At 39.2% G+C, this 27,113-nt stretch overlaps 1 protein-coding gene across 3 annotated transcripts in view; it reads left to right on the top strand.

The window, feature by feature from the left end:
* Nucleotides 1-18,518, top strand: part of hnf1ba (HNF1 homeobox Ba) — a 31,675-nt gene extending 13,157 nt beyond the window's left edge. Inside the window, exons 5-10 of one of the 3 annotated variants that reach the window (XM_007567359.2) lie at nucleotides 9,299-9,441; nucleotides 11,603-11,729; nucleotides 11,803-11,985; nucleotides 13,134-13,249; nucleotides 13,543-13,587; nucleotides 17,817-18,518. In XM_007567359.2, the coding sequence (XP_007567421.1) occupies nucleotides 9,299-9,441; nucleotides 11,603-11,729; nucleotides 11,803-11,985; nucleotides 13,134-13,249; nucleotides 13,543-13,587; nucleotides 17,817-17,837 (635 nt within the window). In that variant the 3' untranslated portion in view covers nucleotides 17,838-18,518. The other 2 variants (XM_007567360.2, XM_007567358.2) reach the window with 2 other exon arrangements.
* The last annotated feature ends 8,595 nt before the right edge of the window (nucleotides 18,519-27,113 follow it).

The raw sequence follows: 27,113 nt of genomic DNA, 5'->3' as shown, positions 1-27,113 counted from the left end.
TAATAAGAATGTTAAAATTCACATAAAATACATCAAAGTTTGTGACAAAATGCAAGGTGATGTATTTGTCCATGTGATATTTTAGTTTCAGTTTCCCTTAGAGCAAAACTTGCCAGAAAAAAAATGGTTTCCAAAGCAGACTTGATGTGATCAGGGAGGCAGAGAAAGAGAGGCCTGGATGATCAATGAGCGTGAGTGAACTGAGTAAATGCCATTGTTATTCTGATCTTTGACAACACACTGAGAACAATCCACATTGTACCTGCAATCTCCACTCCAAAGTCAGCATGGAGAGGCATGACACAAAGGGCAGCAATCCTGTGACAGGCCAGGGTCAGGCCAGGGTCAGGGAGTAGTGGATTGGGGGCAGTTGGGGCGGACGGAGAGATCCAGAACACCTCCACGTAACTCTGCGGTTTCCGTGGCTTCTCCTCTTGCTCCCAAGTTGCTGAACGGGGAGACACTGCGCATCGTTGCTCTGACCATTTCACCCCAACCAGATGTTTGCATTAAGAGTAATTAGTATTGATCAAGCCCACCTTTACGGTATAAAACCAACCTGATAGGGCTGCGCGAAGCTTTATGCCCCCTGCGCCATCACTCACCTGCCATAAAAGTGAGATTTGAGAGCCACACTCAGAGCCCATTGTTGTCCTCTCGTGTTCGAACACGAGGCCACCTTTGAAGGGAACACAAACTGTTTGCCTTGGCTTGCTCTTTTACCTTTGGATAAACTGGTCCCACTTGTGGACCGTCTGTTTGCGTTTGTCTTTTTTTTTTTTCTTGTTGTGGCTCACTTGAACACCTGACCAGGCAATGACCTGAGGCTGCGTCGAGGCGGAAGGGGTTGACAGCGAGGCTGTCCAGCAGAAGGGGAAAGGTTGGTGGTAGACCCACAAGAGTCTCAGCTGGTTGCTTACAAGGTGTCCCGCTGGCATCCCGCCGACACCATCAGCTGTTTTTCAACGTCAGCTCCAAACTGACAATAGTGTCCCGGCGGGCGGTCTCATTGCGTTGCCAGGGCACGGCCTGTATAATGCACGCTTAATGGACAATTAAAGTCCTTTGCTGCTACATCTCCCGGGCCCTTGATAAGGGGGCTCCTCTGACTTCAGCCCTCTATACTCTGCCTCAGCAGGGGCCTCCATTGTCTGTGGTGTATTAGAGGACTGCAGTGACTGTAACACAGGGTTCATTTATCTCAGCCGACCCTTACTGTTGGGCTGGTCGCAGACTCGGAGCAGCAGGAGCTGTCCGCCGAGGTATTGGCTCCTTTCTGGCCAGACAGGACTGATCACCACTTCTTCTTTGCCTGTAGAGAAAGCCAGCTCACCCCTCCACCCTCCTCACCGCCACCCCCACCACTCTTTCTCCTATGCTCACCTTCAGTCATACGTGAGAGGTCACTCCTGGGTCATTTCAGGCATACTCCTCTCACTCTGGGAGTTTTTATTGATTCTGTTTTGCTTCATTGATCTTCGGTCACAACTGGATGAACGGTCAAACAGTGTGACGTGCATTTTTAGTGGTGAACTGTTTTTTTTTTCTTGCTATAGCAACAGAAACTGATCCTACGAACAGATTAGCTGGCAGCATTCGGCTCCTGTGTGGGATTTACATTTACTTTTATTCTTCCAAATAACATCTACTTCTACTACTAGAAGTCTACTACTAAGTCCCATCTTCAAATGCATTCAGCTGTGAGGCTAAGTTAAGCTGTCAACCATTGTTTTGACTTTCGCCCTGCAAAAAGTGCAAAGACGTCAATGTCTTTTGATGGCCTTGAAAGGACAACCAACATTTGTTTCTGCATAGCCAGTTTAGCAGAAAGTATGTGCATCAGTTTGAACTCCTTTGAAACACTGTTTTGTATTCATGTGCAACTATTTTCTGCAAATACGTTTTGGGTTTTTATACCTTTTAGATCCACTTGGCTTCATTAGAATCCACTTTTGACCAAGGTTTTTTTGCGTCTATATAAGAATTTACAGTGAATTTCCAGCAGAAAGGGAAAGGTTGGTGGTGAACCCACAAAGAATCTCAGCTGGTTGCTTACAATGTGTTTTTTGGATAGGAAACCCACCTGATATTTAGTTCCAAATATGGATCCAATTTATTTTTGCCTTGGAAAAGTTTTGTACCTGTTGGTTCCCCATGGGAAGGTTTGTTGTGTCCGTAAGGTAAAAAGATGCCTTCAAGGCACTTACCAGTCAATGAGGAGTTTTTTTAGGTATGAAAAGAAGCTTTTAGTTTCCAGTTTTGCATCACATCTTTTCATCCAGAGGTGTTTCCGTCCCTTTGGATAACTTTCTGTGGAGTAAAGTGCAGTTCCAGGGCAAGTATGAATTAATGTTTGGTCCTTTTTTTGGGTATGAGATGGGGTTGTCAGCCATGAGATGTTTTGTACAGACAATCAGTGGCGCAAAACGTGGGTATGCAGCGCATGCAACGCATAGGGGCGCTGCACCAGAGGGGGCGTCAAAACCCCGTCTGGAGGGGGCGGCGCCCCAATGATGCCTTCGCATACACTTCACCTCGCCCTTACGCTCCTTCACATGTAAATATAAATGTAGTGAGTTTTACCTTTCACGTGTCTTCGTGTCGGGGAGGGGGAGAGGGGATAAAGCGAGCGTATGTTTTCTAAGCTCCTTATGTACCTTCCTTCGGGGTGGGGGGCGCACCGATTTATGTTTTCGCATCCACCTGAATAAGATGTAGTTGCGCCCCTGCAGACAATGCATCAATTTCAACAGACAATGTATCAATTTGTCTTATTATTGTTAAAAGCCATTAATTATTGTAAATTCAGACAAATCAGCTTGTCTTAGGAAAGTTTCAAAGCTGCTGGAAACTCAAGAGGACTTTTTTGTTAGTGTTGGGTTTGAAACATCCTTAAGGCAAGGATAAATTGCTGCACACTCCTTTTTAGATTACATGAAGGAACTGTCAGGATGTTTTGAATTGAGCTGAAGTCAATCTGCACTGCCGTTGTTCGCTGTTTTCTGTGAAGAAGCTTGACTAAATATTAATAACAATACTGCTTCTACTACTAATCCTACCACTGCTAATAACAATAATAACATTAACAATAAAAGTACAAATATAAGTATGAATATGATTATGAAATGGAAGAAGCTAGGTACAAAATTGGATTACAAACTAATGAAGATGTGAACTGACAAAAACCAACAACACCAGGGGCTGCCGGCCTTTAAAACAGATGAGCTAATTTTCTTAAATAATGTATTTTTTCTTTGCATTTGACTGCAGAGCACATTTTTGTACGCTTACTGAAATATTGAAGCAGATGTAGTCGGTGCTTTTAATGTTCACTAGGTTTGGGTTTTTAGGCAAATTCCAGTTTTTTTTGTAAGAATTAAAATTCTATTTAATTCAGTTTGGTTGTGCTTGGTTTGATTCTACTATATTGTGTTCTGTTCTATTGCAGCAGTTCACAGCAAAGATAATCCCAATGCACTAAAGGACACAAACAGGCCAAATTTGTACTCAACCAACACCAAGTTGGTGCAAATTAACTTCAAATAAATCTTTTATTTTCCTGAGAAATCCAAGCATATATTCAGGTTCATATCCAGCTACATACAATCCAGCTCACATCTAATTATGGTACAACAAAATCAGTTCAGTTCACCATATAATATGGACAGGTGAGATGCTGTTAGAACAAGGAGGCCCAGCTGATATCATTGAGTGCGTCACAATTTCTATAAAGAAACACTATACTGTAGAGCTGACTCTAACAGAAAATAGGGAGATTTTAATATTATCCCTATTTATTCATACCAGTTCTTTTTGTTGTGCTTTTAAAAACAGTTTTAAGAATATGTTGCTAGATGATATGTTTACAAATGGAAAAAGGTGAGAATTTCAGGTTTTACGCATTTAATGAACAAAGAATAAGTAAATGTATTTGTTTTAAACCTGAGGTTTTAAAAAAAGACCTTTTACCGACAGTCAATTATATTTTATTTTTCACTTAAGATTACCATGAAACTGAAGCTGTGCTGTGAAAGCTGTGAAAGAGCAGAATGTGTCGTTAGAAAAGCAGCAGACTCAGAAGTTCCAGATCGGATACAGTAGTGAGTGGGTGAGTGGGTGAGTGGGCTGCCCAGCTTTCTGCTTTCACCTCAGGCTAGCTGAAAACACACATACACACTCAGAAAAGATTGCCCAGCTTTGCACTTTTCTCTGTCGGCTCTCCCAGAGAGCCACAAAGAGGAGACCGGATACGTCCTGCAAAGACCCAGGAGGTCCGTCGTATGCAGTGCCTCCACAATGGCCACAGCCTGGGGTTGGGGAGGCAGGCTTTGATATTACATGGGTCCCATAGAGAGTGTGGGCCTTTCAAACCGGTCGAAGATCCCGAGCTGCCACTCCCCTTCTGGGATTCTCGCCCTTCCCTTGCTCTTAATGAGCTAGCACAAGTTTTTATTTCTTGTTTGCGCAACTCCACCAAAAACGTAAGATTTTTACAACCCTCAAACCACTCAGGAACCTCCGAACAAGATTAGCTTTTCTTTTTTTTTTAGAAAACTAGCAAACTTTTGAGTTGTGAAAACTCAATCTGAGGTTCCCTGCCGCTCAAATTCCTGCCAAATCCAAAGAAACAAAACCGCCCTGAATAGCATCCTTTACTCCCCCTGACACTTAAAGAGGTCGCCCAGCTCCGAGATAACTGACTTTTTATGAGTCCTCCTCCATTGTGTCGCAATGGGGGTCACGAGTCCAATGGACTGCTTTATTGTTCCGCGGCAGTGTTTACAAGGCACGGCGGGTTGTTGTGGGGTTGGTAGTATGTCGCAGGAGACAATATGAAGTCTGTCAGCTGAACAAAATGGAGGACAGGTACTTTAGGCCTTGAAATATGGCGCAGCAGCTTCGCCGTATCTTATATTCAAAGTAAGAGCCGGGCACTATCTGAGGCATGGTTGGTTTAAATGTGTTTACTTTTGCTCTGATAGTGAAATGAAATGTTTGATACCCTTGGGATGTTTTTTTCCCTTTTAAACGAAACACCAAAGAGGTGCAGGTTGAGACAGGACGACTTGATGCAGGACAGATGTGAACTATCTGAACTTGATGGATTTTATGAATAAAAGCTGCCTAAACTGCATTTAACATCATATCCACAAGCTTTTTCTATCTCAGAAAAAGATAAGAGAAATCAAGAAATGCGTCAGGATAAAAAAGTGTAAAGAAGGCATGATGGTGTTGCATGTTAAGTTACCAAACTTAGGAATCAAGTCTTAACCCAATGTGTACTCCAGCGAAGTCTCGCACTTGAATTTGAAGCCTTGAACTGAAGATTTATTTGCAGATTTCTCCAGTGAGAAGGAGTAAAGGAGAAAGGTTGTCTGAGAGTAGTAGCCTTGAGAGCCACCCATGAATCTAAAAGCTCTTTGTCGCAAGCTGATTTGTCTGAATTTACAATAATTAATTAATGGCTTTTAACAATAATAGGAAAAATACAATTCTGAAAATATTTATACAGACGTAATTTTTTGTTCCATTCCGGCCCAACATTATTACTCTGAAGCGGACAGAGACTGCACATCACTGATAAATCTGCACATAGTTTTCCTACAAAATGTTGTTTGGCATTAAAAGCTAATACTACTCATATCAGAGCTGAAAGGAAGCTAAAACAAGCCACCTAAATCACATAATTAGGCAGCAGTAGTCGTTTTGTACAGACAAAACATTCAGAAAAAGAAAAAAATCAAACAAGAATGCACATATCTGACCTGATAAACTTTATGCTCACAAACAACCATGTTCTTTGCTAAGGTTGTTTAAGCTGTATCTTTACCTTCTCATTTTCCTTCGTGGTCTATATGAATCAATATTATTGGTGTCAAACACATTATTTGTTACATTACATAGAGACCTGTTCAATGAATTAGAATATTATTGAAAAGTTAATAATTATAATTTTCCACTTGTTAATAAAACACAACATTTAAAATTAGAATAGGACATTAAAAAAAAACATTTTTAACATAGAATATAGCCTTAGTGAAATGTATGTTTAGTACCTGCTGTAAGGTTTTCAATTTTCTGACAAATGAGCCTCATGAGAACTCTTATTCAAACGTATTAAATATGACTGAATATACTGGATTTGAACAATAATATGGCAAACTACACACACACCGTTGTTCACATCCTGTTCCAATTTCCAGCATCGTTCATTAGGAAATCAAAGCCTCCCTCATTGCTCACCTTTCGTGTCAGTGTCTCTCCCTGCTTTCTTTTCTTTCTTTTTTTTTTATCTCAAAACCGGCTGTATATCAATACCTGCTGTCATGTCAGACCGACTTCGACTGGGCGCTGCAGCTGTCACACCCGGGTCAGGGACGGAGGGCGCTGTGGGGGAAGATGGGAGATCTGAGTGCAAACAGAGTCTGTCTCTGGATTGTCACCGAGGGAGGGGACGCTCTCCCTGTCCGTGTGAGGCTGAGACCACAGGATAAGAATGTGTTTGACATTGCTTGTAATTGTGTAATGTTTGTTCTGTTGGTATCAGGGGGTGGAGGGCTGGGGGACTGCATCAGCAAACAGGTATTAGATTGTCAGTTGTGTGTGTGTGTGTGTGTGTGTGTGGGTGAGTGCGTGCGTGTGCGTGTGTGTGTTGGGGGATGTAGAGGGGTTGGGTTAGCATTCTTTGAGAGACAGCTAGAAGTCCAGACTTTGGCTTTAGTGTTCGTATTACACATTGTTTCTTTGCAGCGTTGTAAATATGTGAATTCAGTTAATGGTGCAAGTTATCCTTATTTTAACTAATTTGTGAAACAAACTTTATTTTTGTTCTTCCATCTCGTATTAATAACCGCAGTAGCGATCATATTTAACTTCCATATACATTACCTTGCAAAGGTTTCCATAACCTGTGAACTAGGGCTGGACGATATGGCTGAAAACTTATCACGATATAATCATTTCATATCTGTTGATGCTAATAATTGTCAATATCAGTAATTATTGATTAGTTTTTGTTTTAAATATCTGAAATACTGCCAAACAGGGAATGTGATCTTTCCCGTTTAATCCAGTTTTCTTTCCACGCTGTGGTTTTTATTTTTAAGCAGCTGTGAGACACGGTGGAAAACCTGCTGCTGCTCAAGTTACTCAACAGGCTGTTGCTAGGTAACCAAAAAGTGAATGAGTTAGTTGATGTCACCGACGTTGATTAGCTAGCCGTGAGAGGTTGAGCAGCTAAAGCATTTCCTCTGCCTACATCACCCAGAATGCCGTGCGATTCTGGATCAGGGTTCAGTGACTATTCTACATACTGAATATTGATCACATGTCTATCGTGATATATATTGTTGTTGATTTATTGTCCAGCCCTATCTTGAACTGTTCTACATTTTGACACATTATAAATGTATTTTATGTGAAACCATCACAAAAACGTGTATAATTAAAATCTGGAAGGAGAATGATGCTTTCAACATGCCATGCATTTGTGTTCAACCTCCATGAGGCAAAACCTTGTTGAGCCACCTTTAATGCAAATTAGATTAAATCAGTTATATCAAGGCTTACCTCATATTCACAGCTAGATTTCGGGCTGCACTTTGACTAGGCCGTTCTAGCACATGAGTATGGTTTGATCTAAATATGCTTCTGGCAGGTCATTGTCCTGCCAGAAGGTGAACTCTGCCCCAGTCTCACATCTGGCCCACCGTAACCTTTTACGCAGCCCTTTAGACTCTAGAGAGCCGCATAAATAAAACCTTCGAGATAACAGTAGTGTTCTAAGATATTATTTTATCAGTCAAATCAGAGCAGCTTTTTATTGGTCTACTGCGTTCGTTATTATTTAATTAAAAAAAAAATGTTCAGCTTCACATCATAATGTTGTTCCCTCTTCAGAAGCATAATTCAGGTTCCGCTTCACGGAGCAACCCTTCACCCTTGCCTTAATTTGTGTTGCTCTAAATCCAAAGTAAATCAGATTTGTTTTACTGTTTGTTGTTGTATGAGAAAATGTGAAATACCTAGAAGGCTTGGGAATACTTAGCAACCTTTACACTGAATGTTAGCATTTCCTAAACCGCCGGTGAACCTTTGCACTGACGTAATGAAGCACATCATCATCATCATCAGCAGCGACTGTGTGCTAATCATGGAGTCTGCTGGAAGTTGTGGTCTTGTCAGTGCGTGCACACAGAGAATGGCCTTGGCTGAGCTGCACAGATAGCAGCAGTGGACAGGTCAGTCAGTGTGTGTGCGTGTGTGTATGTGTGTGTGTGTGTGTGTGTTTGTTTGCTTTGTCCTACCCGGTCTGAGTCAAAGAGCAACACAGTGTGGCTGCAGCTGTAACCCTCTTTCTTCCATCACGTGATCCACGCATCATGAGAGTAACCTGCAAGGAGCGTGTAGCTGTGTTTCCATCAACCATAAAATTGCATAAATTAAAATTTTTAAAATAAATTTGCTTAACGGAAACACACCAATTAAAAAAAAAACCTCAATAAGTTTTTGCACTAGGATGCCGTGGTTTTTCAGTCACATGGAAACACTTTTTTTTTTACATCACACGAGTCACATGATCAATTACTACTGGCAAAAACGACAAAGAAGACGACAGGAAGTAGGAGGATGGTTTGTTTTTGTTGGGGGGTTTTTCCGGACAATGTGCCGCTTGTTCCACCATGAAAAGTTGTGTGTCACTCAAATGACACACAACAAGATCCATAGCTCTTCTGTGACAATACAGCTTCTTAGCTCCTCTCAGGGTTGTTGTCACGCCAACACCTGAATGAGACACCGACGTCTCCTCTGAAAGACTAGGCTGAGTTATGAATATACCTCATGTAACTTTTTAGATCCATCACTGGCACAATTTTTATTGACTTAACACTCTCTGTAAAAACTTGAGATTTGTTGTGAATATTTTCTATTCTGCTTTTAAGTGTAAACACTTAAAAGCAGAATAGAAAATATTCACAACATTAGTTGTTGCTGTAAATGTTAATGGAATGCTTGTGTCGTCCAGAACTGCCTGCTGGCTCCGATGATCTTTTTTTGTAACATCATTCTTATTGTTACGTGTTGCCTAGCATAGCACTGCTGCTCCTGCTCATTCACGTACTTGCTTTACATGGACAAACTTAATCACATTTGATTTTAATTCCATTTCTTATTTAATGGAAATATTGCAAATGAGAATTTTTTTTTTTTTTGACACTAGCAGAATATCGACAAAGATTACCACACATTTGTAATGGATTGTGTGTGTGTGTGTGTGTGTGTTTCTCTCTCCTGCCAGTGCGTTACAGCCAAGGCCCCGGCGAAGTCTCCTCCTCCACCGCCATCAGTCACCACAGCAGCAGCAGCCAGTCGGTGCTGCAGCAGGTGTCCCCGGGAGGACTGGACCACAGCCACAGCTTGCTGTCGCCCGACGCCAAGATGGTGAGTGAGCACACCTGGGCCCTCCCTTCGCAGCTGCAGATTAGATAAGGCATGGTGTGCGTTCAGCGGAAACCCTGAGTCCTGCTCTCCCATGGACCCTTTGCCAACAATTCTCACATTGTGCAGCTCAGTTTGAGCGGCAGCGTCCTAACAGGCAGCCTTCACCCGAGCAGACAGGCAAGCATGCTGGTCGCTCTGCCAACAAACCTCACAATGAAACGTTCTGTTCTTATTGATTAAACGCCTAGCAAAGAGAAGCCAAAGGTGGAGTAACGACAGCACCATTTGATTGTGGCCGATAATCTGCCGTTGTATGATTTTTTTTTTGTAATAACATGCATTAAAAACATCTCTAATTTTATTATATCTTGTTCATGAGGAGGCAAGCTTTGTAATAACCTTTCACAGTGGTCTTGACTAACAAGTTGTTCAGGATTTCTGAAGAGCTTCCAGACTTTTCCTTTGGACTTTAGTAGCTTTTTCACTTATTTAGATCCAGTCCTTCCATCTGACAGCGTATTGTGTAGTGTGTGCTTGAAAAAAAAAACTGACCCAGAAAACGAGAAAACGAGAAGGAATTTTTCAGATGAAGACTAATATCTACAGGAAGATATCCATATGGTAGATGTAGGTGTGCTGTGATTCAAAATCATAAAGGAGTTAAACTCAGAGTCCACAGCAAAAATTCCCAAGGGAGAAAATAAAGAATATTCTATTCTATTCTATTCTATTCTATTCTATTCTATTCTATTCTATTCTATTCTATTCTATTCATGATGACTTTGAGCAAAATGTAATATTTTTTTGTATTTGGTGGCAATGCTAACTGACCTTAGCATCCACTGAAGGCTCCACTGTATGGAAGGAGCTGTAGCGTAGCAGAGAGAAAGAGAGCAAGCGTGAACAGCATGTACATGAGATTGATTGACAGCACTAAGCTCCTCCTCTTGGCTCTGATTGGATGTCTCTGACCAGGAGTGGTGTATTTCTGCAGATGTTGATTGACAGCACTAAGCTCCTCCTCTTGGCTCTGATTGGATGTTTCTGACCAGGAGTGGTGTACTTCTGCAGATGTTAGTGGGACCACATTGAGCTAAATTTTTTTTAGTTTTTTTACCGATGATCTCTCATGTTATACCGTCAGAACAGTGACAGTTTTAACAAATATGTAGAAAATTTATTGATTATAAAAGTTAATGCAACATTAAGAAAGATGGAAGATCTGAGGTAAAATCCAAGACACGCATCATCCTACACTTTATCGTTTTCCAAAACTTCAGTCTTTGGGAATAACTTTGCTCCTACAATACTATAGCTTAAAGTCTGAAACAGTTTGTGTGCTCTTCAGAAATCAGTCTAAAAGGGAGTAAAAAGGGAGTAAATTGTGTCTTATTGAGATGCCTGGAGTTCAGCTTAAAACCGATAACTGTGTAAGTGGAGACATTTCTTCATTTCTTGAGATTTGGAGCCACTTCTTGCCGGAATGATTCATGGATCGTTGTCAGGCAGCAAACAAATAATCGGACCCAGAAAAACAAAGCAAACCCCTCCCCCCCCCAAAAAAAACATTCCTCTGTCACTTTCAGATATCGAGTGAAAAAGCTGAAAAAGTCCAATCCATCAGACCCAAATAAGTCTATTTCAGACTTTAAGTTGTTGGCCTGTGTTTGAGCTGACCTAACTTCCCTGTTAGGAAGGACACTTCCACCTTTCCGACTCGATTTCTGTGAAACGAGTGCCAACATTGTGTTGTGAAGATCTGTCAGTTTGTTTTTTTTTTCTCTTTTTTTTTTGTCCCCTTGTGGTTGTGAAATGAGCCATATTCAAATGAATGAAACCCCAGTCCAGAGGAGGATCCAGTAAACCCACTGAACCGTTTGCTCTCATATCTGTTTCTTTAAATTTTTTCTTTTTTGTTTACGACGTCCTCTCGCGTGTCACATTTGAGCGGTTTACACGAGAGAAATGTTGGACAAAAGAATCCAAACTGAGTCAACATTCTGAACCCACTGTTTGGTCAGCAGGCAACATCTGGCTCGCTTTGAACATAGATTTACACAGGAAGACACTCAGCCTCTCGTCACTGAGTGCCGCGTTCAGCTGAGAGTAAATAATGCAGCAGTAAAAGCTTGATTTCATTTCCCTCATCTCCCTTCCGCAGATTTCAGGCTCAGGCGGAGGACTTCCTCCGGTCAGCACGCTGACCAACATCCACAGTTCCCACCACAGCCACCAGCAGCCGCAAAACCTCCTAATGCCTCTGAGTGGAGTGATGGCGATAGCGCAGAGTAAGTCTCGCAGGAAACGAGCCGTGCGTCCGGAAATGGACTACCGGGTCTAACATGAGGTGTTTTCGGTCAGGTTTGAGCACGTCGCAGGCCCAGACGGTGCCGGTGATCAACAGCGTGGCGGGGAGCCTGGCCGCTCTCCAGCCGGTGCAGTTCTCCCAGCAGCTCCACAGCCCCCACCAGCCCAGCCTGATGCAGCAGTCGCCCAGCCACATGAGCCAGCAGCCCTTCATGGCCACCGTCACACACTCTCACAGTCAGTAACTCTGCTCTCCTCATGTCTACCTGTTTAATTGTCCATGCTAATTCACTGTTTTTTGGGGGGGCGTTTTTTACGGCAGGTGACTACTAGCAGGTGATTATTAGCTTGTGTTGAGTTGTTTGAAATTCAAAGCAGAACCCATGAAGGCAAAACTGTATCAATGGTGACCTCCACTCCGGGTTTTATAGTTCATAAAGTTATAGCTTCTCCTTTTCACTCCAGGTTGCTACGGCGGTGCATAAGATGGTAGATAGAAAAAAGAAATTAAAGTAGAGGAGTAAATTTCCACCCAAAAAACCCCCCCTAACTTAAAAATGTTCTTGAACAAACAAGGAAAAATTTTCAACTTTACAAACAAGGAATTGTTTTGTAACAATGTGTTACAAAACAATTCAGATAATCGACTTTCTGAAATGTGCTGAATTTAGAAAGTCGAAAATATTTCTTGTGCTGGCAATCATGAGGATGATTGACAGCAGTAAAACCCCTCCCCCTAGCTCTGATTGGCTGTTTCTGAAAGAGCATTGTATTTGTTCAGATGACATCAGGACCAGAAGGAGGATGACAGAGAAGCTCAAGTTTTTCACAGATGATCTATATGTTGACATTTATTCTGTCACAACATAATTTTAACAAATATGTAAAAACATATAAAAGTTGCATACTGCTGCTTTGTCAAGAACAATTGAAACAAACAAACTGAAAAGGGGAAAGCATCTGTACATTCAGGCCCATTTTTATTGTGTAAAACTGTGGTGTAAGGAGCCAAATATGGCACCAGAGCCACAGATTGAAGACCCCTGGATGGTTTGACACTGATGCTGAATATATTAAAGGGGTAGTTAAGATTTTTTAGGGCCAAAAATGTACTTTTCTCAACAGCTAATATCTTTTTCATTAAGGTCAAGGACGCTAAGAGATTTTGATAACACTTTGATTGGTAATAACCTCTGAGCAGAACCCCAAAATAAAAAGAAAGATCTTACGAGACCATATATTTAAAAACAAATCCTACAAATTACATAGTTCTGGTATGTCTCTGTCAAAGAAAATGTAAATATTTCTGCAAATAGAAGCTGGATTTCACACATTTCATGTATTAAAACTTGACATTTTCTTCTTTCTTTTTTTTCTCTTTGCAGTGTATTCGCACAAACAAGAGCCCCCGCAGTACTCTCACCCGTCCCGTTTTCCCTCATCCATGGTCACAGACGCCAACAGCATCAGCACCCTCAGCTCCATGTCCTCCAGCAAGACGGTTAGTCCTCTCCTATGTCCCCCCCAAACCTCCCATCACGCCTCTCAGACCGCAGTTAGATCCCCTCTGACCTCTCTCTGATTCTCATTCTGATTGCATTAGAATCAGAGCTAAATTTGCTGCATATTCCTTTTAAAAAGAAATCATCCTTAAATACACCCCGCAGCAGGAAGTAGACACAACCAGGTAGAAAGAGAGAGAGAGAGAGAGAGAGAGAGAGAGACTGTGTGTGTGTTTTGTGTGTGTGTGTGTCATGATTTTCTGTTGACTTGTTTAATTCCTTGTCGTGTTAGGATGCTCCTGTAAACAAGATGGTGCAACTCGGGGGTATCTCCTGGGTAAATACTTTACTTTATCAGCTCAGCTTTAATGAGTGAAATCCAACTCAAAGCCAATCACCTTTTAGCCCAGGGTGTGTAGCCGTGCACACTAACCCTTTCTGCTTCCTGTTCGGGGCTGATGCTCAGACAGTCCCAGACCAGACAGACTAGATGGATGAATGGGCGGGACACTCTCATCACCATTCCCGTTTCCTCTCAAACTGCTGTCCAATCAGTCTCTGCCTCTCCTCCACTTTCATCTTCTCCGCTGCTGCTGTCAGGAAATGAAGAGCTGTTAATCACGGCTCTGCTCTCCTGCGTGCTTACAGTGCGGCTGCAGGTGAAATGAAGTGAGTGGAGGAGGGCAGCGGTGAAGTTTTTCTTCTTCTTCTTGTTCCTTTTGGTAATTACGCCGCTTCCTCTTTCCTACTTCTCCCTGCTCTCTTGTGATCGCTCTAGCCTGAAATGTTGTCCACGGTGTGTTAACATGCTCAATTTCCCACGCTGAAGCAGAACGCTTGCTAAGAACAGTAGACAGAGACAAGAACGTTTAGTTAAAATAAAATTACCCAAAATGCAATTTAACTTATTTTTTTTTATGTTGGGAATAAAAAACCCACATACACTGAAAAAAAGAAAATAGAGCTCCAAATTAAAAACATGGTGCTGATTTGTGACAATTAATTGAATGAATTTTGATTCTTACGTTTGTTTAACTTGACAACTTAATAAATGAACTTAGATAAACTTAATTTGATTACTTATGACCAAGTAACACAATGTATTTAAGTTGGGTCACCTGTTCTCTTCTTGTAGTATGCCTGAAGTCTTGTAATTTGCCTATAGTGTTATTCTGCTGTTTTATTGAAATCTCCAAAATCACAAATTTCAAATATGTCATTAGACTTTTAAAATGTTAAGTTTAACACTGTACATTGTTATCAGAAATACCCTCAAACCTCAAACTGTGACACCATACTTTCAAAAATCACATAAAAAAATTATAAAACTATTTAAAAAATGCCTTTGATACACACTGTAAAAAACAACATTGGGGAAAAAAAACATTACAAACAATTAGTAAGTACAACTTATGCAGAAGAGTACAGTACTGTTGTCTTGTATTGTACTGAATTATTGTCATACATTTATTATAAAATAGTGCAATGTTGTATTACGTTGTACTGTACTTTTTTGTATTGTATGTTGAGTGTACTGCACTGGAAAGCTCTGACATACTGAACTGTATTATATTCTATTATACAGTACTGTGCAGTACTGTATTGTAAAATATAACGTTTTGTGTATTGTTTATATTGCAATAAGCAATATAATACATATATGTTATAATACGATAAAATATTATGCTTTTCTGTTATATGGTATTATAGGTTACAGGATAGTAACCTATAATTGTCAAGGTTATAGGTTACTATCCTATAACCTATAACCTATATTGTAGAATATTCTACAATATTCTATGTAGAATGTTTCAACATAGAATATTGAAACATTCTATGTTTCAATATTACTATGTTATATTGAAACATAGAAATGATACAAATAGTATAAAGATGTATCTAAAAGTAAACTAATTAAATAACTAACAAGTACCTCAAACTAATTAAAACATTTGTTATATAATAAAAATTCTATTATATTTAAATTTGTAAATTAAAAAATGACCCTTTGAGTTTTAGATTTTCATGCTTTATTCAGTAATTAAAATAAATAAATAAATAAATATATATATGCAAAACATTTTCAGACAGCAGAAAAAAGGCACAAATGCAGAAATATGTAAATATTTACAATATTTAACTTACTTCTACGTAAGAAGATCATTTTGGCACTTTTTTTTAGCGAACTAGAACCAAAAAGACCATTTAAAAAAAAGAGCTTCAGAAATCTTTGCTTCCTGCTTATTCAGCATTATTGCGTGTTATTTATTGAACAATCACCAGAAAAGGGATTTTCTTATCAGGAAGTGATTTGGGCCGAACCTCCTCTTCATTAAACGAGCCGGGCTTTATAGCACCCAGTATTTACCCGCAGCCCTCTGCTCAGAGCGCGCGCCGCGTCTAATGACTCAGGTGTTGGCTGCAGGTCAGCTTTTATCAGGTGAGGCTGTTTGCCGGCTGCGGGGTCATGTCGGGGTCAGCCGTCTCCATGGAGAGGCAGGTGAAAAATAAATCCCTCAAACAGTCCTGAAGGGGGAGAGAGAGTGGAAACAGGCTTTTCAGAGCCAAGGGGAAGAGGAATGGGGAATGTATTTGGTCAGGTGTGGCAGGCCGAAGTGGGAGGGCTGTTTAAGGTAAAAGCAGGAAAACTCGACGGCGTGTCAGAATTATGACTTTTTCCAATAATGAAAAACATGATGAAAAATGAAAAACTTGCTCATGAATGAGTGCAAGAAAAAACTGTTTGACAGTTTATCAAACAGATTTTTAATGAGTAAAGTTAACTTTTTTGGTTGATGTTTATGTAAACGTCGCCTTCAGCACTTATCTCTTTCACTCCATCCTCTACAAGTTTAACATAATAAAAATAATATGGTCAAGTTTTTAGCTAAATAAACTGAAATATGAATCCTCTTGAAATCAATTTTAAAACGCTTTGTTTGGCTAAAATAGACTGGATGATGCCATGAAACGATGAGCAACACATGTTCCCTGCTTATGCTTAAGATTCAATTAGAAAACTGATGCTGTCGATGAAGAAAAAGTGCAGCATCAAATAAATTATGATTTTCCCTTTTCTTCCATCTTTCTCCCTTTTTATAGTGGCAAGATCAACTTTGGTCCTCATTTAGTCGTAATTCTCTCTCTTACGATTGTTCTTAATGTACTGGCTTTGTACATTATCAAGTTTAATTCAACAGCACTTTTGTTGATCCACAACTTAAACGGCATGATCTCTTCTTTTTTCTATTTTGAAGAGTTAGACCAAGAGTAATGGGCCATATTTATAGGTGGATAAATAAATATAATAGTGTCACATCATATTTATGCTTCAGCTGAGCAGGAAGCATAGAGGGAATAAAATTACAGGGGATTTTATGAAAACATTTGCCCTTAACGCATTTTTTGTGCAAAATAAACATGTGTTTGAGTTTATGTTGCTTAAATTAAAGTTGGCTTTATTTTTAAAGGGCTTTTTATACACTTTTATCAGGTGTGCAAATACATGTAGAGGATGCTGTTTGTTCCAGCTTTTAACTCTTAATGCCAAATATATTTGAAACATGATATAAATTCAGTCATATTTTACAGAAATTAAAAGAGCTACAGAGGACATAAACAATTGAAGAGAATAATTATCCTTTACTTCCCTCTTATGCAATTAACTGCAATATTATTATTATTATTATTGAGAATAAGACGATGCATCTTGTAAAACTTCAAGGAATCAAATAACTTTATTGTTATACCAGCTCAGATTTATGTTTATGGTATGAAATTCAGACTCAGGTCCCAGTTTAAGAAGCCTAATAAATAACTGAATTAATCATTCACCATCTTCATCATCATCATCATCATCATCATTATTGTCATCAACTTTATTTATAAAACACTTTTTAAACACCAGACATAACTGAAACAATGTGCTGAACATCAGAGATAAATAAGATAAAATAAAACATAAAAATAAAGGAACAAAGCTGTAATAAATTAAAAACTAAGTTCAAGACACAATAAAACAACACAGTTAAATAAACAAGATCAATACCAATAAAAGTTAAGTAAATATAAAGTGAAATGAAGCTCAAATTGGCTTTGCTAAATGCTACAAAAGCAAAACATAGTCCATAATATTGAACCAACAAATAAATAAATAAATAAAATGTTAAATATCAAATAAAAGTTGAACCACTTATAATAGAAAATAACTGAATAATAATCATCCTCATGTTTCTCACTATGTTTGCTGCCATCTTGTGGACATGTGTGGATGCGGCAGAATGATAAGTGCAGCTGAAACTCATTATTTCTGCCTTATTTAGTTATTATTTTTCCACTCTATTTAGGCTGTACTTTTAAATTGTAGGTTATAATTGAGCTGATTTTATTTGACTGTTTGTTTGTTTGTGAAGCTGGAAATAAAGGAGTGAAGTGACCTCGTGAAGACCATAGTAAACTTTGACAACAAAACTGATTGCCTACTATGGAATATACCCAGAATGCATCTGTGTTTTATGTAACGCAGGTTTTTACTTTGCCTGACTTCTCTCTGCTTTTCTTTCCCAGTGTCCTCTTCCAGCTTGGTGAGAGCGTCCAACCGACTTCCCTGCTGCCCGGCAACCGGAGCGCATTTTTCCACCTTCTCGCCGAGGTTAGCATGACAACTGCTAATGGCCCACAGGCGCGCGCGCTGGACAACAAGCTGGTCAACAAACATGGAGGGGAGGGGGAGGGGGGACCGAGTCTGCCGCGCATGAATGATCAACAAGGATGTTTATGATTCAAACTCAAATCTTAGAAAACAGTATTTGGTTTAAAGAAAAAAGAAAGTCATCCCAAGTTGTCACGTAAAGGAACAAAAGCACCAGAATGAACTATTTTGAGGACCTTAATGGAGGGATTTGGGGTGACTTCAAGACATTAACGACAGAGAGGACAAGGGGGACACCTTGTCTGCACGTGTGACAATCACAATGACCACTATTGATCTTGTGCATACATTTCTTACTGTTTTTTTTTTAAAGGAGTCTTCCATGTTTTTATCTGTCCATATTCAGTTTACTATACCGCAAATGACCGCTTGAAGTCGTTCCTTGTGTATACTGTGATTTGAAAAGACTTTGACAATCTCAAAAGGACTATGCAATGCTTTGTATAACTGGATTCTGCACAAAACTCCACACACTTGAGGCTGGAAAAGGAATATGCACTATACAGCTGTTGTAAACTGTTGACAAAATAACAAAAAAAAAGTAGATTTGTAATGAATATGCCAAACTGATTTATGTTTTTTTTTTTTTTTTTTTTTTTTTTTTTGAGGGAACTGATTCTTTCACTTTGAACGTGGGTCGCAGCGCTTTGCTTTCCACGGAAACCTCCGGCTCTTATTTGCTCCCAGGCTCAGTTGAATTTAAGGAATGGGACTCACCCCTCCACTCGGATTTTATCTCCTCCCCCACTTCCTGCTAGCAATGTAAAACAGGACAAATATTGTTAATAACTCCTCGTCATGAATCACGGCTCACCGTCAAATAGCCCTCCCCCTCCCACCGGGAAAGAATGAAAACATCGACAGGTATTCATAAACATGAAAGAGTGGCGGTGTTGTGACAGCCGCGGCGTAAAGATCGCGCAGGAATGCGGGGAATCTGCGAGGCGCGCGCAAATGACGCCTACAGTGACAGTATTAAGGCGTGTTCAGCGTTCATATCCAGACCAAAATTTATAAAGCTTCCCTTTTGGGACGACTCGACCCATCGCACGTGGACCCACCCAGTCTCCAGCTCATATTATTAGGTCATCATGTAGTCGTTTTATGTGACTGTTATCGGCATACAAGACATGATTCCTCTTTCTCTCTGTCTGTGTCTCTCTCTCTCTCTTTCTCCTTTTATTGTATTATTTTTGTACAAAATTGAAATCAATCGTAAATCATTATTTATACTTACTGAGAAAATATTGGTATTTGAAGTAAAAAGTTTTTTTCTAAAAATAATACATGTGTGGTTATTGTTTTGCATGTTTAGTGAGCATATTTTATGTTTATTGGTGTGTGATTAAATGTCTGATCATAATCATTTTTTTATATTTGTCAAAAAAACAAAAAAAACAAAAAAACAGCAGAAGATCAGTATTGTCCAAACTTTTTTCTAAACTATTAGCAGGCCGCAAAATTAATTTATTTAAAAAGTCAAATTAGATTTTTTGTGACTTTTTTGTTTTATATTTACTTGTATCATAATAACATTTTTAGAAAATCGATCAAGCCTTAAAGAGGCTTTGGACTGCTGCCTCATTAAAAGAAAAGCAGACAATTTCAGATTTTGGAGGTTATTACTTTTCTTTTTCGTTGGCCAAATTTTTACCGTTCAAAATCATTTCAAGGGCCGCAAATGGCCCCTGAACCCCAGTTTGAACACCCATGTTTCTCAAACATGCATGAAAGAATGAAGTCAACACTACATGTATATCTATAATCAGGGAGTAACTTTATAACATGACTATAAACTTTAAAAAGTTGATTTTAGATTATACAACTACTTTAACAAATATGTAAAAAATGTATATACTTTTTTTTTTATAAAGATGACCTATTTTTAGGTAAATTGGGGATTTAAGCTGCATTTGTCTTATTGATTTATTGTTATAATTCAGACATTTTTTGTTGTCAGTTCCTTATGTGTAATTATTGTTTTTGCATGTTTAGTGATCACTACAGTAACCTACTGAACCAGTTCTCGCGTGTAAAAACTACAGAACCCAAGAAGTGCCAATATTGTCCTCCTGAATCGTTTTAACACTCATTTCTGCTTTACTTTAAGTGAAATATTTTATGCATAGAGTGATCTGTTTTCAGATCCTGCAGTGTTGTGATTTATACGACCCACATTTGGTGGAGCTGCAGCCCGCAGCATGGCTCCCCACTGACGAAAGCCTTGTAATCCTCTGACGTTGCTCCATTTGCTTTTCAATGAGGCCTTTGATTTCGATTCCCGGGAAGCCAGTAAAGTTCTGACTCTGGCCTTTTTACTTAGACTCTTTCATTTCAAGGGACACCAAAATACAAGAGGGTTTGTTTGCATCTCTTAAGTTTCTAAACACTCCATCTGATCCATCATTAAGGCCTGAATACAAACTTAATTCATTAGCAGGCTGGATGTTAGACATGCATACGAGGCTATTTTGGCTGCTGTTTTTACGTGTTTAACAATTAGCAATAATATGTTTTATTTTATAATAAAACATATTATAAACCTTATTTGGGTTTGCTCTCCAGAGACATTGCTTCTTTTACTGAATGATGTGTTATGAGGCTTTCATTTTCCCCTTAAACCATATATCTATAATAATTACAACAAACAGAATGTTACATTTTTTAACAGCAAGAACAAAAGTTAACATTTTGATAAATCCAAAAATTGCTAATGGATGTGACTTTGGTCAATTGTGTTGTTTTAAATAAAGGGGTGATAGAGCATAACAAGTAACTTTAGATAAATTTAAATCCTAATAGTGACTGTCAAAGTTTTAATAGTAATGAGTTAATCAAAAGTGTATGCATCACATGCATCATGAATGCTGGTAAATCATCATTTTAAAAGAGATTTCACTTATTAAAGTATCTTAAAGCACAAAGAATCTGAAGAGTTTATTCAATGCACATAAAGCAAACAAACTATATTCTAAGCTGTATATATAAACAACAATTCCATACTGACAATTAATCTAATGCTCGTTGGATTAATTTGTATCAGATTTTTGACTGTCTGCTTTATGGAAGAAGTTTTCACGAGCATAACAAACATGCTGTTTGCGCTCATTCGCTGTGTAAAAATGTGAGTAAAACAGTGGCAACATATGTTTGTTGATCATGTGACTCGTGTTTCCATTGCAGTTTAGTGAAATTAACTAATTTCATTGCTGCCAAAAATACCCCTACCTCAAGCTCGCACCAAAACATTTTTTCAAAAAATAAGAGTTTTTTCAAAATTGCCTTGTTTCCATTAAGTAAGTTTATTTAAATTGCACAATACTATGGTCAATGGAAACATCTACAGGTACACTCTAAATCAGATGTTTAAATACACTCAATGTGAGCAAGCATTTCCACGCCATCTGGGACTTTTAAGCCATTATTTAATCTATGCTGTTTACAACATGGAATAATTAAAAAATATTCATCTGATTATCTTAAAAGAGGATGTGGGGTATGGTGTAAAATCAACTTTGTTGAGCTTTATGCCATTTTATGAACATGAAAACATCACTCTTGTGTATGTTTGAGAAAACCTTTAATCTCCCCTGGGAACCATTCTAGAGTTCCTAAATGCTTGTTCTCACAAAGCCCCACCTACTTCCACAAAGCTCCGCCCATTTCTACAAAGTTTCTCCTTAAAGCTGCAGTCTCTACACCTGTCTCCAATAATTTAATCTCCTCCTGAGGATTTAAGGAGCAGTTAGATGACCTCTCTTTGACGCTTTGCCTCAGGGGTTTGGGGTGGAGTCAAGTCACAGCTATACCTCTTTCAGTAATTTTCCTCATCATTGTTGAACGCTGGTTTATGCTTCCTGTTGTCCCGTTCCACTTTACTCCTTGTGGTTTTTTAGTGTTGAAGACGCCTTGTTGGTTCCTACATCAACCCTTCCTCCTCTACTTGTCAGATCTCCTCCGGACGCCCAGCCACTCCATGGCCATCTGCCACAGCTGCGTCATCCTCGTTTGTCACATAACGCTCTCTGTTCAACTCCATTAAGAGATCCCAAACCATCTACAGAGCTCCTATTTGAAATCCAAACTTTCCAGGATGTGGAATTGCCCAGACGGGACATAAACAGATGTTTTTTGCACCTTGACAGACTTAACAGGCACAAACAATAGGTATTTTACGTGGTGTTGACATTCAATTAACACGTACTTTACGTGTGGTTTAATGACAAGCAAAATTTTTGACGGATAATTGAAATGTTTACATCGCATAGTTTATGCGTTGTTGAGATGCCAGTAACACGTACTTTACACTTTTTTTTATGCATTAAATATGCATGACATTTTTACGGATGTTCAACATGAAAACATCATGTACTTTACACGTTGTTTGCGTGTTGTCTGCTTGTCAAAGTCACGTGAAAATAACGTGAAATACCTGAACATGTATGACCCCGGAGGCTTTCCATATTGCAGTGCCACCAATTGGCCTTGCATAACATCTACATCACTTTCAGTGGTACTGTGTCGACGCACATTTTTCTTAACCATTTACAAAAATATACTATATACAGGAGAATAGCTTGATTTCCATAGCAATATTTAAAATTGAGTTATTTTAGCAAAACCTACACAATCCTCAAATTAAAGAAAGTTTTTCTAGTTCAGTGAAAATTTCCATATTTCTTAGTGTTTCATAAGGAACAAACTTATACTAAAGGGAACTGAAAATGTTGCAGCTTATTTCAAAATCAAACAAATTCAATGCAGATATTAATTGTTGCAGACTCCCTATATGAGAGGATCAAGCATTTGACTGCTAAGCTGGAAGCCAGCTAGCTGATTCAGTTTGTCCAAGACTCCGGAGGTCAACACGAGAACCGAGGAGACACCTGGGAAACAGAGGGATGGGGGACAAAGGGACAGAAAGTGGAAACTGCAGGCTGAATGTAGCTGTGTGTTTAGCAGCACCAGAAGAAAGGATGCTACATCAACTCCAGCTGAGCCCCAAAGGGTTAATAGATAGGACTGCCCAGCGGGGGTCAGGGGTCGAGAGGCCGCTCTAATTGGTCACTGTGACAGGAGTTTACGCCAACCTCTCTCCGCAGAGAAACGCATACACATGTATGGAGCTGCAGTCCTCCATCAAGAAGGACTCTGTTGTGTTCCTGCAGCAGTCGAGGAATCAGTCAGCCACCTCCGCCGTACATCCACTGCAGAACCACCTACAGAGACAGCTGGGTGGCTTCTGAGCTTTACTATTCATCAGCTAGAAAAGATGAATAGTAGTGAGGATGATACTCACGGTGTTGTGTAAAAAGCATTTGCCTCCTTACAGATTTCCTTGTTTTTGCTCTTTTTAAAAAAATATTTATTATTATCTATCTGACTAATTTTTAACCTGGACAAAGATTCCCTGAGTAAATGCAAAAAGCAATTTTCAGAAACGATCTGGTCTGATGTGCAACTGGAATTAACCTACAACACTAATCACTGGTAGCGTCCTTCATCAATTGCCATCAAGTATTTATGATAACCGGCAATAAGTGTGTGTAGCATTTATAAAGAAAATGTTTTTTTACATATTTGTTAAAACCATCACTATGTCTTGACAGTATAATATGAGACAGTTAATCTGTGAAAAGATCACTCTCCTCCACCTCCTCCTGGAGATACATTGCTGTCTGAAGAAACAACCAATCAGAGCCAGGGTCTTAGCGCCCTCAATTATCCTTGTGAACGCTCTGCTAACTGTTTTGTCCCCCATATTCTTATGGGGGACAAAAAGCTCACTGTTACAAGAAAACTGTTAATCTTACGTCATAGGTAGCCATGCTAAATAGCATTAGCAATTGCCAACACAGGCATGATTGGCAGCACTAAGACTCGCCTCCTGGCTCTGATTGGTTGTTTTTAGTTATCACTGGGAACACCAATTAAAGAGCAGGCAGAGGAGCTGTTTTTTTATAGATTATTTGTCTCATATCGTACTGTGATGACATACTGAGAGCTTAAACACATATGTAAAAAAAATATATAATTTATTTTGTAGAAGTTACATACTGCATCTTTAAGTCACTGGGAAATAATGTTAGCCCAGCTCTTATTTGCAGAATATTTTGATTAAAACACATTCAGATTTTTTTTAACCTCGTCCATTTTTAATGACTTTACAGTAATTTATTAACAATAAATTAAAATTTGAAAATACCTGGATTATGAGTTTCAGCTAATCAGATGTATTCATGACAATAAATAATTCCAAATCTCCAAAAATAATATCCGCAGAAATATTCTGTTTCTTCTTTGAATTTGTGTTGAGCGTCACTCTATTGGGAAGGAAAATAATAAATCATTAAAGTTGGTTTTTGTCTGATATAAATTAAATTTTACCATGGCAACCACATTTTACTGACTTTGAAAGAAATGCAGACATTAATACGTAAATAAAAATGTTTCATTTTTGTTTCAGCTCTTGCTCATCGTCTTGCAGGACCGAGTCCGTCGTCTCCCGACTTTTTCAAACGGAGCCCATTTGCATCTGAGGTAAGAATTGCGGGTTCACAGGAATCCTGATGGATGGATGATGTCATGCTGGTGCCTCTGCAGGCCTGACACTGGACAGGTTAATGATTTATGGGAAATAGTGGGATACTGGGAAAAAAAAAGTAAAATAAAAAAAAACTGTAAAAAAGGCGGGTTAATGTTCACCTTCTGGATGGACTTCCTCTTTGGGTGGTGGTGGGGTGGAGGGCAGCCCACATTCAGTTCAGACTAACAGTCGAGCCGATGCTGATGGACTGAACTGACCGGCCTCCAGCTAAACCCAGAACTCACAGCAGGGGGGGAAGGAAACCTCAGAGAAGAAGAACAAGAAAAAAAAAAGACTCCAACCAGCCAGAGTCAGCTCCCTGTCCAGAGTGACGCCTCCTGATGTGGATGTTCAGCTCTTGTTTTGGATACATGTATAGGAATGAAGATGTTTTCTGTGGGGTTAGTTCATGAATTTCAGTGTCCATATTCATAAAAATGTGTATTTTTATTATTTGTTTTAGACAAACACTTTTTCACTTTTTCCACATTTTGTTACAACCTTAAAAAGGCTCAACAATCTGGTGAAGGAGGCTGGTTCTGTTCTGGGGGCGACTCTGGAACCTCTGGAGAGAATAAAAACAAGAAAACTGATGGACGACCCTGACCATTCTCTTCAGAAGACTCCTGAATGAGAATGAGATGAGCCTCTTCAAAGTCGCTGTGACACAGACTGCTACAGGAGGATCTTTCCTGCCAACAACCATCTCCATCTGCAATAACTCTTTGAAGAATTTTTGAGTTAATATAAGTTACAACATCTAATTTCCCTTTGGGATCAATAAAGTATTGTTGAATTTGAACTGAACTGAACTGAATTAAATAAATCGTTTTCCTCAAATTTCAACACACACATATCCCATTATGACCATGTGGAACATTTTCTTTCAGATTTTTGTAAATTTATTAAAAATAGAAAACCAAGAATTAACATTTAATAATGTGTTCACAGTCTTTGCTCAACACTTTGTTGATTTCAGCCTCCACTCCATTTTCTTATTTCTCCACAGAGGTTCAGCCAGATTAAAGTCTGGACTCTGGCCTGTCCACTCCAGGCCCATCACACAGTCATTCTGAAGCCTTTCAGACATTGACCACGTGTTTTGGATTCCTCTGGAAGCTTCTCTTCTCTCCTCAGCTGGGGTTCTGACAGAGTGACCATCCGGTTCTTGGTCACCTCCCTGACTAAGACCCTTCTCCTCCGATTGCTCTGGCTGCCAACTCTAGGAAGAGTCCTGCTGGGTCCGAATTTCCTCCATCGACCAACGTTGGAAGTCCACTGAGCTCACTGGAACCTTCGAACCAGCAGAAATGTTTCTGGATCCTCTCCCACACAATCCCATCTTGGAGGTCCACAGACAAATTCCTTTGATTTCATGCTTGGTGTTTGACCTCTGACCTGATGTCAGCTCTGGGACCTTACAAAGACGGCAGTATGTCTTTTCAAGTCCATTCAGCTGAATTTACCACAGGTAGAAACGGGTCTGTTTCGAGCGTCATAGCAAAGGTCTTTTGTTCACATTGTCATAATGGGGTACACATGTATAATCTTGACCAATGGGACTAATTTAAAACAATTCAGAATGCGGCTGTAACATGACAAAATGTGACAACTTTCCTGATGAACTGTAGAAACAGACACTGCTGAACCTCTGGCTTCCAGGAAAAGATCTTTAGTTACTTTTATGCTCACAAAGTTATTGCTGCTGCTGAGAACATCTAAGATGATCAGATGGGTGTGTTCTCACTGGAGCTCGACAATAATCTCCTTTGTTTTCTAGAAAGAGCTGAATGCATCAGATGAGTCACCAGCCTTCTGTAGTTTCTGTGTTTTCAGCAGCGAGTCGATAAGAAGCAACTGGAGAGGTTTTAGAGTCTTTACAAAAGAGTTCAAACGCTTTCAACTTCAATGTATTTTAATCTGACAGATTGAGACTGAATGCAGAATAATCCCAATGAAAACCTTTTAAGTCAAGTTTATGTGAACTGCTCATTTCAGCAAGCAGGCAGTTCAAAGTGCTTTATGTCATCAAAACATAAAAACATCATAAACGTGTCACATCACACGGTTATGAAAAACCTGTAACAGAGATTACATTTAATCAAATGCGTTCGTTAAAAATCATCAATACACACCAGATATGCTGGTCAATGTTCCATTTATTATAGTTCAAAGGTAACTTTGATCAGGTAGATTTTTAGTATGTTTAAAGGAACTCAGTGTTTCGGCTGTTTTGCTGTTTTCTGGACGTTTGTTCCAGATTTGAGGTGCATAGAAGCTGAATGCTAATAAACTTAGGCATTAAATAAGTCAGTAGAATGGGGTCAAGGTTCACCGGCCAGCAGCATTCACACTTTTTCAAACTTAATGACATTTCGTTTCATTTTCTCTGTACCATTAATTATGTTTGATTTTATTGATATCTGCCTATTTATTGTTTTGTAGTTTCTGTTCTACATTTCTTGTTCTGTGACTTGGAGTAACTTTAAAGGTGCCTTCCAATTAAATGTATTATTATTATTATTATTATTATTATTATTATTATTATTATTATTATTATTATTAT

The sequence above is a fragment of the Poecilia formosa genome, unplaced genomic scaffold, assembly GCF_000485575.1.
Source record: "Poecilia formosa unplaced genomic scaffold, Poecilia_formosa-5.1.2 Scaffold207, whole genome shotgun sequence".
Classification (NCBI taxonomy): Eukaryota; Metazoa; Chordata; class Actinopteri; order Cyprinodontiformes; family Poeciliidae; genus Poecilia; species Poecilia formosa.
This window is presented reverse-complemented; position numbering and strand designations above follow the sequence as displayed.